This window comes from Melopsittacus undulatus, chromosome 11 (assembly GCF_012275295.1).
Source record: "Melopsittacus undulatus isolate bMelUnd1 chromosome 11, bMelUnd1.mat.Z, whole genome shotgun sequence".
Lineage (NCBI taxonomy): Eukaryota > Metazoa > Chordata > Aves > Psittaciformes > Psittaculidae > Melopsittacus > Melopsittacus undulatus.
The window spans coordinates 23,612,102-23,625,154 of record NC_047537.1 but is presented as its reverse complement, the minus strand read 5'-3'; the positions used below and the strand labels follow the sequence as shown (position 1 = coordinate 23,625,154).

The window sequence follows — 13,053 nt, the reverse complement described above, 5'->3', positions numbered from 1 at the left end:
CGATCCCCATCACCGGGGCCGGCCACCCAACTCCATCCATGGGCTAACCCGGCCGTGGGGCTCCATCCCCACCGGGCAGCCCCTCGCCGCTGCCGGCCCCGTTGTGCTGAGCGCGGCGGTCTCTGCCTTTGTTCGCCGGTTTTGTGGTGAGCGCAGCAGAGCCGCTGCCGTTGCGGCCCCCCCGAGCTGGGCTCTGCGGGGTGCTGAGCCCTGCCCGCCCGTCGGGTGCGTGGCCGGGCTCTGGGACATGTGCCTGTTTACTTCCCGTCCACCGCAGGGAAAGCCGCAGGAATCTGGAGCCGGGAGGTTCTGTTCAGCTCCTGTATCCTGCCGGAGCCCGGCCAGCCCCTGTTGTTGGGAGAGATGGAGCCAGGGCCAGCGAGGAGATAACCTTTCCCCCCGGGCAGGGTCCCCTCCTGGCCCTGCAGAGCCGCGGCTGGTTCGTGGCCCCATAGCAGGAGGATTTATGGTCCTGTGCGTGTTCTGGCCTGTCCTGCCAAGAGTTCTGTGCTGAACTCTGGCTACCTCCTCGTTGTTGGCAGCTCCTTGGGGAGCGCTGCTCTCCTTCTGGCACCGGTGCTGGGGTGCTGAGCTCCCAGCCTGGCGGTGAGCGGTGTGCCGGCAGCCCTGGCCAGAGCCGAGCTTGTCCTCCCACCCCGGTGAGCCGTCTGCTGGCCTCGGCTTTGGGGCTCTCCAACACCTCACTTCCCACTTCCAGAGGCGCTGCTGGGGCTGTTCCCTGCATCCCAGGGCTGAACTTCAGCAGCGTCCCAATGGCAGGGACAGGACCAGACCTGTCACCGTGCCGGGAGGAGGCTGTCACCGGGGCGCCTGGGCCGCCCGCACCACCAGCACCACCTGCCCCCGGGTCCCGGCAAGAGTCACTGGGGAGCCCCATGTGAGGGTGTGATCCGTGCCCTGTCTGCCAGGCAGCGACATCAAAGGGCCACATGAGCCGGATCCGGATCCCCGACCGGTCCAGCGCAGCCCCTGCCCCAGCGCCCAGCAGGGTGGGGAGAGCACCCTCTGATCTCTGGGCTGGAGGGTGCTGCCTGGGGTGCTGTGCACGGCAGAGCTCGTTTGGAGCCGGCCGGGCTGGCTGGGATGCTTTCCCTGTCCCAGCCTGGGAGCGGGATGAGCCAGGGGCAGGATGTGTGGGAGCGCAGCTGGACCCAGCATCCCCCTGTGTGCACCCCTTCACCGGGGTCTTTAAGGCCCTTGTGCCCCTGTGGGTGCCTGGTGCTGAGCAGGGTTGAGGGGGAGGATGAGGGGGTCTTATGGGAAGCCTGAACCACCAGGGCCCACAGTCCCAGGGCTGTCCCACCCTCTACACTGGCTACAGGATCTGCTGTGCTGCAGGCAGGATGAAATCATGTCCGTGGGGACCTGGGGATCTCACTCCTTGGAGCCTGTGGTTCCAAAGGGCTGAAATGTGGGAAGAAGCACATGTTCTGTCAATACACTTCATCCCTCTTGTCCTCAAGCCAGACCTGCAGGTCTCATTCCTCCCTTTTCCCAAAGTCCTGCAGGGACTTGGCTGTGCTCCGGGCTCACTCCAGGATGGCAGCTCTGCCAGCCTGCCTGCCTGCACAGTCTCTCGGGTTACAGAGCTGCTTTCCCTGGTAGGTAGCTTGAGAGGCAGCAGCAGTGAAGCTGCCCTGGCCTGGTTTCCTTTGTGAAAGCACCACAGTGGGAATGTCACAGGATCCGCTCTCCCTGAGGAAGAGGAGGAGAACAGAGCTCTGTGTCCTGCTCCCCTGGGCAGGACGGGGCTGGCAGCCAGGCAGCAGCAGCAGCATCATCCCATTGCTCTGCCATCACCTCTTGGGGTGCGCGGGGAGCGGAGCATTGAGGGATGGGGGAGACTTTGCCCACTACAAAAAGGCTTCGTGGGCAGGAGCATCAAGGGGGGACTTGGCTGGTGTGAAGCTGTGAGGATGATGGAGAGCTGCTGGCTGGGAGGCTGCTGCAGTGCCTGGGGATGCTCCAGCCTCCCGCTGGCCCCCAAGCCAAGGCTTGAGGAGTATCCTGCAGATGCTGGAGCTGGAAGGGCAGTCCCCAGATGGCCTAAATCAGCAGCACGGTTACTGGCCCAGCTGGGGAGCTTGCCGGGAGTGTTTGTTTTATGTAAAACCAAAGGCTGCAGGAATGCCGGCCTGGAAGCAGATTGGCAAGGGGAGAGTGGCTGGGCTGTGCACAGGGATGAGGTCCTGGCTCCTGGCTTGAGGGTGTGGGGAAGGCAGAGTGGTTGTGTGTGTTCCCACAGCTGCTAAGGGTGAACTGGATGCTCCTCAAGGTCCATAGGCCCACCCTGGCCGGCTCCGTGCGGAAGTGCTGCATGGAAGGGCTGGGCACTAGGACTTTAACCCCACATATAGGGTCAGAGTCCCTCCTTCTGCAGCCTGCATGAGGTCCTGCTGCTTTAGTGGGGGACAGACTGGTGTTGCAGGGCGTGTTTGGGGTGGGATGTGGGGCACACACCCTCCCGTAGCTGTACCAGGAGCTCGGGGCCGATGCTGTGGTCCCCTGCAGTGTCCAGTGAGCAGGTTGTGCTGGGGTGGTGCTGTGATTACTGCTGGGTGGGCAATGCTGGGGATGGGGTCCCCACCACAAGGCTCACACCGAGCATTGGCATCAGGCCCTTCCCCATGCAGGTCACAGGGCTGCGGTGTCACCGGCTGTGCCGGACAGGAGGAAGCGTGTGGCTGAGCCCTTCCTCCCCATCAGCCGCCCCCGGCACCACCTGGGGCTGCCGGCGCCAGGGATGCGGTGACGTGGTCTGTGTCCCTGTCCCCTCCCGCATGGGCAGGACCATGGGTGGCACTGGGGCGGCCGTGGGAAGGAGGAACAGGGCTCTTCCCACATCCCGCTCAGCCACCGTCATCTCTGCGGCCACCCCTGAGTCACAGCGGGGACGCTGAGGTGGCCGGAGGGGTTTGGGGTGCTCAAAGGCAGCAGCAGGGCTGTGTCCCCATGTCCCCATCCTGCCTGCTGTGGATGGTACCCGTGGGGTGCATCCCGGCTCCCCCTGAACGCTGCCTGCTCGGCGGTGCCTCCCAGGGCTCTGCGCCCTCCTCACACACTTCCTGCCGTCTGTTTCCAATTCCTGGCGTCTGCTCCTCCCTGCTTGCTTCCAATTAAAACAGGGGGAAAAAATATCCCAGGCATCTTCTCGGCTGCAGCTCCGGAGGCTCCGGTGAGCTGGGGCTGTGCGGGAGGGGATGGTGGAGCCTGCGGAGCCCCACATCCCTTTGGTACCCATGGATGTGGGGCACAGGGATGGGGGTCATCCTGCACCATCCCTGCACCCAGGTCTTGTGACCCTTTCTGTCTGCTCCACTGACAGGGTTTGGGACCCGCTGGATCAGAGGGTGTGGGGAGCTCGGGGTGTCTGAGGACACATCCCCATGAATGACTCCACACATGGATGCGATTCCTGGGGGAGCAGAGCGGATGTCATGCACGGGGTCATGGGACCGGTGCCGGCAGGGCTGTACCCATTCATGTCCTCAGAGCCTGACCATGTCCCTCTCTGCTGCCCCTCAGGAGTGACCCCTTGTGACGCCGGTGGGATCCCAAGCGCGGCACATCGGTGTGAGCATCGGTGTGAGCATCGGTGTGAGCCTCGGTGTGAGCCTCGGTGTGAGCATCAGTGTGAGCATCAGAGTGAGCATCGGGTGTGAGCATCGGTGTGAGCATCGGTGTGAGCATCGGGTGTGAGCATCGGTGTGAGCATCAGTGTGAGCATCGGTGTGAGCCTCGGTGTGAGCATTGGGTGTGAGCATCAGTGTGAGCATCGGGTGTGAGCATCAGTGTGAGCATCGGTGTGAGCATCAGTGTGAGCATCGGGTGTGAGCATCGGTGTGAGCATCGGGTGTGAACATCAGTGTGAGCATCGGTGTGAGCATCGGTGTGAGCATCAGTGTGAGCACCGCCCGGCTCCATCGCCTCCCGGCGCAGCCCCCATCCCACGTGGCCATGCCGATCCTCAAGCAGCTCGTGTCCAACTCTGCCCATTCCAAGCGGCGCTCGCGGGCAGACCTGACAGCCGAGATGATCAGCGCGCCGCTGGGTGACTTCCGGCACACCATGCACGTGGGCAGAGCCGGCGATGCCTTCGGCGACACCTCCTTCCTCACCAGCAAGGCCGGGGAGCCGGGCACGGAGCCGGCCGAGGAGCCGGGAGCCTCCAAGCCCGGCCTGCTGTCCCGGCGCTTCCGCGGCAGCAAGCGCTCGCAGTCGGTGACACGTGGGGAGCGCCGGGACGTGCTGGGCTCGCTGCGGGACTCGGCGCTGTTCGTGAAGAACGCGGTGTCCCTGCCCCAGCTCAATGAGAAGGACGTGGACCGGAGCTCAGCACAGCTGCCCAAGAGCCTCTCCTCCAGCCCCGTCAAGAACCTGCCCCAGGAGGGCAGCCCCGAGGAGCAGCAGCACCAGAACGGGGCGGCCGCGGGGCCGCTGAGCCCTGGCTTGGACGAGCGTGACTTTGGGGACATCACGGAGCTGCCTGTGGTCATGGGCAGGAGCGGGGCCGGCATGAAGCATGCAGAGTCCATCATGTCCTTCCACATCGACCTGGGGCCCTCCATGCTGGGAGATGTCCTGAGCATCATGGATAAGGAGCAGTGGGAGCAGGATGAAGACCCTGAGGCGGAGGAGGAGGAAGAGGAGGAGGAGGATGCTCCCACCCTGCCTGGCTCCCAGGCTGCACTCCCAATGACCCAGAGCCCGTCCCATGGTGTTCGCTGCCTCTCCAGGGACAGCAGTTTGGGGCCAGAGGAGCGCAGCCCCGTTCCTGTGCCCCTGAGCCAGCGGGGGGGGCCCCCAAAACGCCCCGACAAGGAGTTCTCATTCGCTGATGAAGATGATGATGAGATCAGAGTATAAGAGGCAGGTGCTGAGGACTCTGGTTCTCATCTGCGGTGGTTGGACATGGGGCTGAATGTCCCAGTGCTGCACTGGCTGGCACTGGGGGGACTCAACTCATGCCTCCTTCCCTCTCCCCATCCCAGCAGGACAGTGCTCAGCTCCTGGGAATGGGGGCACCGACATCCTGGGGAGCTCTGGCACATCCCAGGAGGGGAGATCAGACTGTTCCAGTTCCTTCTGTTGGACTTTGGATATTAGCTTTTCTTCTGCCCCCTCTTGCCCATGTAAAGCAGTATAGGGTCGGCCAGGACGAGGCTTCCAAGTTTTAGCCCCTTTAGTAATATATCTATTTTTTTCCACCGTACATTTTTACTGCTCCCTGATTTGTACTTAACTTTCCTTACTCTTGCTTTTGGTTCTAATGGAGGGGAGGTTTCCCATGAGGAAGGACTTGGCTCGGGAGCTCAGATGAGGCTCTGACTCCCTGCGCTTCATGGGGACATCTGACAGACCAAGAGCCTCCAGCCCTGTGCTGTGATGGGGGCTCGCTCCCATCCCTCCGATGGATGGATGGATGGATGGATGGATCCATCCCGGATGCTTGACACTACAAATGGGGACATGCCCCTGGCCATCCCTGCCACCGGCTGCTCCCAGGGATGCTGATGGGAGCGTGGCTCTGTCCCCCGTGAGCCAGGCTGAGCCCTGCTGTGTCCATGCTGGGCAGCCGCTGCTGTGGCAGTGCTGACCCTGGCCTGGTGCAGGCGGCTCAAGAGCAGGTTTTATACCATGTATGTACAAATGGAAAGAATAAAAGGATCCGGTAGTGACCTCAGTGCCCTGAGTTCCTGGGGCTGGGGGGGATGTGTTGGACCCTGCTGCCCGTGGGGACCCGGCTTTGTGCTGCCCCAGAGCCTGTCCTGCTGCTCCCCCCATCCCTGCCTGGCAGACTGCCCCTGGCCGGTGCTGTGGCCCCTGCCAAGGCTGTGCTTTATCCGCCCTGTGGTGGGAGGAAGCAGGCGAGCTCCCACTGACCGGATCTGGCTCCGGGCTGGGACCCTCCGGCCAGGCTGGATCCTGCCAAGGGATGGCTCTGCCAAGATGCTGCTCTGCTCCTGCAGCCCCATTCCCTGCTGGGCAGGGAGCGATGGCTGAGCAGGACCGGCTGCTGCCATCCCATGGCTCTGCCCTACGGCAAGCAGGATTCCCTCACTAGAGGCGGATGGGGGGGATGGATCTTGCCCTGGATGCCCCAGTGCTCCCGGTGGGCTCTCCCCTGGTGCGGCCGGTGGGAGCGGGTGAGTGCTGGTTCGCAGTGGGGACACAATGGGGTCCTGTGCGTGTGCCAGGGCCGATGCAATGCCCCGTGGCGTGGGACATTGGGCTATTGTCTGGGATAGGAGAACAACAGCAGCTGCTCTGAGCTCACCGGGCTGCCTCTGCCCCGGTCACTGCAGCACAGCCCCAGTGTCCTGTGCCAGCATCCCCTGCCCTGAGCCGATGGTGCTGGTCCCTGCATCTGCTGCTGGGGGGGACCTGGCTCTGGTCCCGTACGGATGCCCTCATGCAAAGCAATGGGGCAGGGTAGGACACTGGGGTTTGAACCCTGTGCTCCCTGGTGGTGCAGGGAGGGGAGAGGCCCCCGAGTGACCCAGCACCAGTGCCTGTGGCTGTCACTTGGCAATGGTGATCTCTGTGACGCCTGTCAGCTCCAGCCTCCTGCTCGGCAGCACCGCTGCCGAGAGCCGACGGCGCAGAAAGAGCCCTCTGAGGTTGGGCTTACACCAGGAACGGGTTCCTCTCTGTGAGGGTGCTGAGGCACAGGGTGCCCAGAGCAGCTGTGGCTGCCCCATCCCTGGCAGTGCTCAAGGCCAGGTTGGACACAGGGGCTTGGAGCAGCTGCTCCAGTGGAAGGGGTCCCTGCCCGTGGCAGGGGTTGGAGCTGGAGGAGCTTTAAGGTCCCTTCCAACCCAAACCACTCTGGTTCTATGCCACAGCCCCACTCAATGGGGACAGTGCCATGGGTCCTGGTTACAGTGCCAGCCATAGCTGCTGTGTGGAGCACTGAGCTGCACCCGCAGCCCCTCCATCCGCACAGCACAGGGTGGACATCTCAGCACGGGACCCGGTGCGTGTGTGAGCCGTGGCTGCTCGGTGCGGGTCGGTGCACAGCCCCCCCGGCTCTGCTGCTCCAGTGCATTTATAGCTACTGACAGAATGGGAGCAGGTCTCCATCCCCGATGTGTCAGGCCATGGCACTCCGGGCGCGTGTCGGGATGCTCATGGCTGTGGGATGGAGAAGGGACGGAGCATTAGGTTAAACCTGGGGCTGCACGGTCCTGTCTGGCTGGCACCAAGAAGTGGTGCAGCACCATGGTCATGCCCAGCTGCAGCCTGGCAGTGGGGACCCAAGGTGACCTGTTTGTCCCCATGGTACAGAGGGTGATGTGGGGCTGCCCTGCAGGCAGCAGGCACTGGAGGGTGGCCCTAGGGACAGTGCTGCTGTGCACCCAGCGATGCTCAGACACAGGACCCATCTCTCACTGTCTGCGCCCTCGGTTCCAGCTCTCGGGCCATGTCTGGCTCTGCTGGATGCTGAGCAGCATTCCCGGTGGGAAGGGGTTAACGCAGCCCCTGGTGCTCCTGGGGAGCAGCTGCTCTGCTGGGGCTGGAGGAGAAGCAGATGTCGGTGCGGAGGCAATCACAGGGATGCGCTGGGGCTGAGCTCCCTGCACCACCAATCCCAGTGCAAACTGACTTCAGGTGTGGGCAGCTTCTCCCTCTAAAGCAGCCCCCGGGGCTGGGGTTGGGTTTGGTCTACCTTGGGCAGGAGGGGTTCTCAGTGCTGCTGGGGCCCAGGTTGGCTGCAGTGACCTGCGGGCTGTGGTGATCCCCCTGGGATATCCATCCTTTCTCTGGGTACCCCCATTCCCAGCCACTTTGCAGGCCTGGACGTGCCCCTTGCCGGAGCAGAGGTGATGCAGGAGCTGGTGGCTGGTGTGGAGAAGATCAGGGTTGCCTTGGAGGCTGGTGTGGAGCAGCAGCAAGGAGCTCAGCCCCTGCCCTCCCTGGGTATGGACAGTAAGTGTGGAGCAGGGTCCTGCAGTGTCCTTGGGGATGTTGGGGTTCTCCTCCTTGGTGCTTGCCCTCCCTGGGCTCCTGATGAGACCAGGCTGGCTCTGGGCATTGCTTCCTTAGGGATGCATCCAGCACAGTGCTGCGAGGGCTGTTGGGGAGGGGGCTGAGATGCTCCTGCCCTCGATGGCACCAGTCCTGGGGCTGGCGGGTGAAGCTCTCTCCCTGCTCTGCTTTCCCTACAGAGCTGGGGGCAGCTGTCTGCACCTTCTGCCACCAAGGGTGAGTGCTGGGATAGGATGGGATCAGCATCACCCTGCAAGACCCTGGGGACACCAGGATGAGCCCCTTTTCCCTCCAGCCCATGCCCATGGCAGGTTTCTCCATGGCCTTACAACCAGTGCGTTGGCAGGGTTTGCTGGGGCAGCAGCAATGGGTGCTGTGCGGCACAGGGGTGTGTGGCAGTGGGTGCATGGGGTGCCCCGGTGTGTGCTGCCCGTTCCAGCGCACTGGTGGGGTGAGGACCCCGGGGTGTGCTCTGCCCCAAGGACAACGGCTGCGGCTTCCTGCCCCACTGCTGTTCCTGCCCCACGTTCAGCAGGCGCAGGAGCCTCGAGTCCTTTAGGCCTGGCCTCCAGCAAGCGCTTGATGCCACCTCCTGTCTGCGGGGAGGAATGCCCCAAAGCCCGGATGCTCCTGGGGCATCCCGGCTCCTGCAGCCCCATCCCGGCTCCTGCAGCCCCATCCCGGCTCCTGCAGCCCCATCCCGGCTCCTGCAGCCCCATCCCGGCTCCTGCAGCCCCCTCCCGGCTCCTGCAGCCCCCTCCCGGCTCCTCCAGCCCCCTCCCGGCTCCTCCAGCCCCATCCCGGCTCCTCCAGCCCCATCCCGGAGCGATTTCCGTTGCCTTCGGTTGAGCCTTGTCCCACTCTTTGCCCCTGCAGGTGAGTGCAGCAGCAAGGACTGCCCCTTCCTGCACGCTGATGCCAGCCCCGGGGGCTGCCCCTGGTATGACCGTGGCTTCTGCAGGCAGGGTGAGCTGCTGGGATGGAGGCTGTGGGCTGGGGGCTGCCTGTGTCCCCTACCCACCTAAATGGGAACCTCTCCATTGCATGGCAGGTCCCCTGTGCCAGTACAAGCACAGGCGCAGGGTGATGTGTGCCAACTACCTCGTGGGCTTCTGCCCAGAAGGACCCAACTGCACGTTCATGCAGTAAGTACTGGGCAGGCTGGGGGGAAACCCCACCCCTGTGGGGCTGCAGAGGTGGCCGTGCCCCCTGCAGTGTCTGGGTCAAGGACAACGGTGTATGGGGTCTTTATTTGAGCTAATGGAGCCCCTCCGGTCTCTCCCCATGTCCATCCTGAGCTGGTGACTGCATGGTTTGCAGGGGATGCTGCAGTCCCTGTGAGAAGCCACAGAGGAATGTGGGGCTACCACTTGCCATGTGCAAAGGAATAACTGCCTGTTCTATCCCTCTGCAGCCTCAAGGCCGGGCTGACCATGAGCAGCACAGATCCACCCAAGGTGATGCAGAGATGTCCTTTCCTCCTGTGTCTGCCCATCAGGGTGATGCAGAGCTGCCTCTGCCCCACAGCTCTTGGTAGCTGCTGCTCCCCAAGCTCCTACAACTGCCCTGTTCTCTTCCAGGGAGCTGACTGTCCTTGGGGGCTGGTACAGCTGGACCTGGCTCCCAGCAAGGAGACTGGACACAAGGATGTGCTGCCCATGGAGCCCCCTCTACCAGTCACTGGTGCTACCCAGCACCCAGCAGTGCAGCCATGGGACACCAATAGCTGCTCCCCAGGCACACAGATCCTGCCTGAGCAAGGCACTGGCTTAAAGGTGAGTGGTGTTGGGACTGGGAGCAATGGTTCAGCTTGGAGGGAGGGTGAAGGGAAATGATGTGAGAGTGAACATGTGGGAACAGGGCACTGGGTTGATCCAGCACAAACCTGGTGCCTGCCTCTCCCTGTCATCCCCGTGCAGGCAGAGAGGTCACGGCTCCAGTAAGTGTGTGAGGACTCAGTTGCAGATCCTGCTGGGGCAGTGACTCGAGTGCTTCAGCATGGACACAGGATGCAGCAGAGCAGGATGGAGCCCGCGCGGCAGCTGCTGGACTAGAAAAGCCAGTTGGGCTTGGTTTTGCCCAGCACCAGCTCCCACAAGCAGCAATCACATCTTCCTTAATGCAACCAGACCTGGGCTCTTCACAGCTGCCCCATGCCCTCCTGCACAGGCAGCCACAGGTTTGATGGGTGTGGGACCAGCCCATGTGGGGCCCTGGCAGGTGGGGATGTGGGGATGCCAATCCCCTGGGAAGGGGGCAGAGCACCATGTTTGAGAACACACAGGACCGAGCAGGAAAGGCAAAGCCACATAAGCTTTTATTGCTGCTGAAAGGGAGGGAGTTAGTGGTGACCCCCCCGACAGCTGACACAACACAACTGCCCCACGCTGAATAAAGAGGTTGGATCTTTCTAACTTGGCTTTTGTTTTCTGCCCTTCATGCCTGTAGCATGAGCAACCCGTTCCCAGACATGTCTGGCAATGGCAGGCTCCAACCAGCACTCTGCTGTCCTCATGGGTCTGATGCAGACACGGGTTTGCCCTGTGGGCACAACAGCTCATCCAATGGATTTTTTCCTTCCCTTCCTCCAGAAGTAGGGCGCTGAGGTCTGGGTGCTGCTGCTCCCATGGCTTCACCTCAGCCTGGCAGTCACACCAGTGCTGTGCTGACAGGGAAGCAGGGCTGGGGGGGGCTTTGTGGAAGGAGAGAACCTCCTTTCTCCCATTATACCCCATCAGGGTAAGTAAAAGATAGGCTCTAACTTAAAGGGAACAGTTATTCTGGCCACAGCCCATCACAAACCTTACATCACTCCAACTACAATATACAGGTCCATTAATCTACAGCAGCAGCCAGGAGTTGTCCTGTGCCTGGTGTCCCAAAGCAAGATTTAGGCTTCTGCAGACTACAGCAGCTCTGCTGCATCCTGTCCTCACAGGGTGGCTCTGATGCTTTCTTCTTCAGCACTAAAAGCTGCCTGAGCCTCAGAGCAGTGACTGCAGGCACTGTCAGCATCCTCCCTCTGCCTACGAGGAGGTAACTGCAATGAAGAACCCAACTGTGACCTCTGCTGATTGGAGTCCCTGCTGGGACACTGGTTCTGAGCAGTTCTGCTGGCTCCCAGCAGATTCCCGACCATTCCTTGTGTGCTGTTCCAGCTGCTTCAGTGGTATTTACGCCAGCGATAACGCTCTGCAAACACAAGAAAGGGGAACACGAGGCCAGTGTTAGTGCAGTGCTCTGGGACTGCAGGAGTGCAGGTCCTGCAGGGGAAACCACGATCACAGCCCAGTGAATCCCTCCTCAGCTATGGAATGGGTGCTTAAGTGTTGGAGCATCCCTTCTGCTATGTGCAGGGTTTAAAAGTGCTCCTGATGGTTCCTGGAGCTGGTTTCACCACCTTTATTAGCAAATTCTATTGCTCTCTGAGCTCTGATATTAATCTTAACTGTGAAGTAATAATTTCAGAGCCTCAAAGTAACATGAATGGCAAACACTTTGCTGCTGCTGCTGCAACAGTGAGAAGTCCTGAAACAAGAGTGGTACCAAGCAAGGAATCTTACTGATGTGCTGATAGTTCCAGGCATAGCTGAGGAGGCAGTACCCAGCCAGCAGCATGGAGATCCCGGCTGGTCCACCCTTCTTCACGTTGATGTATTTGTTGTAGTAGCTGTTCCAGGCTGTGGGGACAGAAATGTGGGGGTCAGATCACGTGCAGGTCTTATGAGCTCACTGATTTCCATGTCACTGCCCAACAAATGGTTGGGTCTGGTTATTTACTTCTATGAGGATCCAGGCTCCGGCTGCCTGGATCAGGCTGTAGGGGGTACATGGGGCAGGAATTCAGCCTCACCTCTCTGTGCTCCTCCAAGCAGTGCCTGAGGGGAGAGGTCTCTGGTGGTGACCCACAGGGGCAGCTCCCCCAGCCTCACGTCCATCAGCCGCCTCTCCAGGAGGGGACCTGTGCAAGGAGCAGTCAGAGGCAGGGAATGAGGCACTCGGGAAGGGACAAGGAATCACCTCCCACCAATGGAGTCGGCTTCACCAGCCCAACATGCACAGGCCTGACTCAAAGCTGAATAAAGTGGAACCCTTTGGGTCTGCAGGCTGCAGGGTTGGACACTTGAGCCTCCATGGACCATTCCCGGGTCCCTTTCCAGGTAAGTCCAGCACTTCCCACCCCTGCTCTCCCAGCCACATCAGCCAGCTGAGCCTGGCAGTGCAGGGGATCCGCAGCAGACACTCGTGTTCCTGCATTACCTCGCTGCCCTATGGAGAAGTTTCCCGTTGGTGTCCTCATCGTGATCTCCACATCCTCATGGAAAAGCTTCCCTGGAAAAACCCTCAGCCGATCGTAATTGGGATGCAAGTCTGGAAACCACTCCAAGCCCAGGCCCGCTGCCTGCGTGCTGCCCCCGGCCGCCTGGGGCAGGCAGACGGGATGGGTTCGGGCCGCGTGGAGCAGGGGCTGGAGCTCAGCACCGCTCAGGATGGGTTCGGGCACCGTCTGCCGCTCGCTGTGCGCTCCGGGAGCCTCCGCCCCGGGCACACGGAGGCTGTGGGTGTGCGGGGCAGGCACCGGGGCTCGCTGCCCCCCACCGGCCCCCGCCGGCCCCCGCTTCCCTTCCCTGCCCCGCAGGCCGCGGTCACCGGGGCCGCTGCAGCCGCCGGGGGCAGCTCCGGGTACCGGTGGTACCGGTAGCTCCGTTGCCTTCCGGCCGCGCTCCCTCCGCGCTGAGCCCGCAGGCGCCTTCCCCCCGGCTCCGGGACCGCGCGTCCCCGCCTGCGCGCTCCCGTCCGCCGGCTCCGCGGGGGGCAGCCCCGTGCCCCCGGTCCCGGTCCGGTCCGTGGCCGCAGCGCCGGTACCGGCGGGGCCCGGGGCCGTGCCCGGCGCTGCGCGGCAGTGCGGGAGGTGTGAGCGGAGCCGCTTGAAGGGCCTGCGGCAGTGCGGGCACAGCTGCGGCGCCGCGGACATGGCGGCCGTGCCCCCCCCCGGTACCGGGGAGCCCTTCCCGGTCAGGCACCGCCGCAGCCACCCCCGGC

General features: G+C 62.5%; 2 protein-coding genes across 3 annotated transcripts; one reads left to right on the top strand and one right to left on the bottom strand.

The window, feature by feature from the left end:
* Positions 1-3,886: 3,886 nt before the first annotated feature.
* On the top strand, positions 3,887-5,699 carry CDC42EP4 (CDC42 effector protein 4). Its single transcript, XM_005140453.3, has one exon. The coding sequence runs from the start codon at positions 3,979-3,981 to the stop codon at positions 4,885-4,887; it is 909 nt and encodes a 302-aa protein (XP_005140510.2). The 5' UTR covers positions 3,887-3,978; the 3' UTR covers positions 4,888-5,699.
* Positions 5,700-10,308: 4,609 nt separating this feature from the next.
* Positions 10,309-13,034, bottom strand: MTNAP1 (mitochondrial nucleoid associated protein 1). 2 transcript variants are annotated; one of them, XM_034067602.1, is made up of 5 exons: positions 12,271-13,034; positions 11,864-11,971; positions 11,574-11,690; positions 11,148-11,202; positions 10,309-11,117 (listed from the first exon to the last, which is right to left on the bottom strand). In XM_034067602.1, the coding sequence occupies exons 1-4, from the start codon at positions 12,983-12,985 to the stop codon at positions 11,174-11,176; spliced, it is 969 nt and encodes a 322-aa protein (XP_033923493.1). In that variant the 5' UTR covers positions 12,986-13,034; the 3' UTR covers positions 10,309-11,117; positions 11,148-11,173. The 2 variants fall into 2 exon arrangements, with proteins under 2 accessions (XP_033923493.1, XP_030909217.2); XM_031053357.2 differs by having other exon boundaries at positions 10,312-11,202.
* Positions 13,035-13,053: the final 19 nt, after the last annotated feature.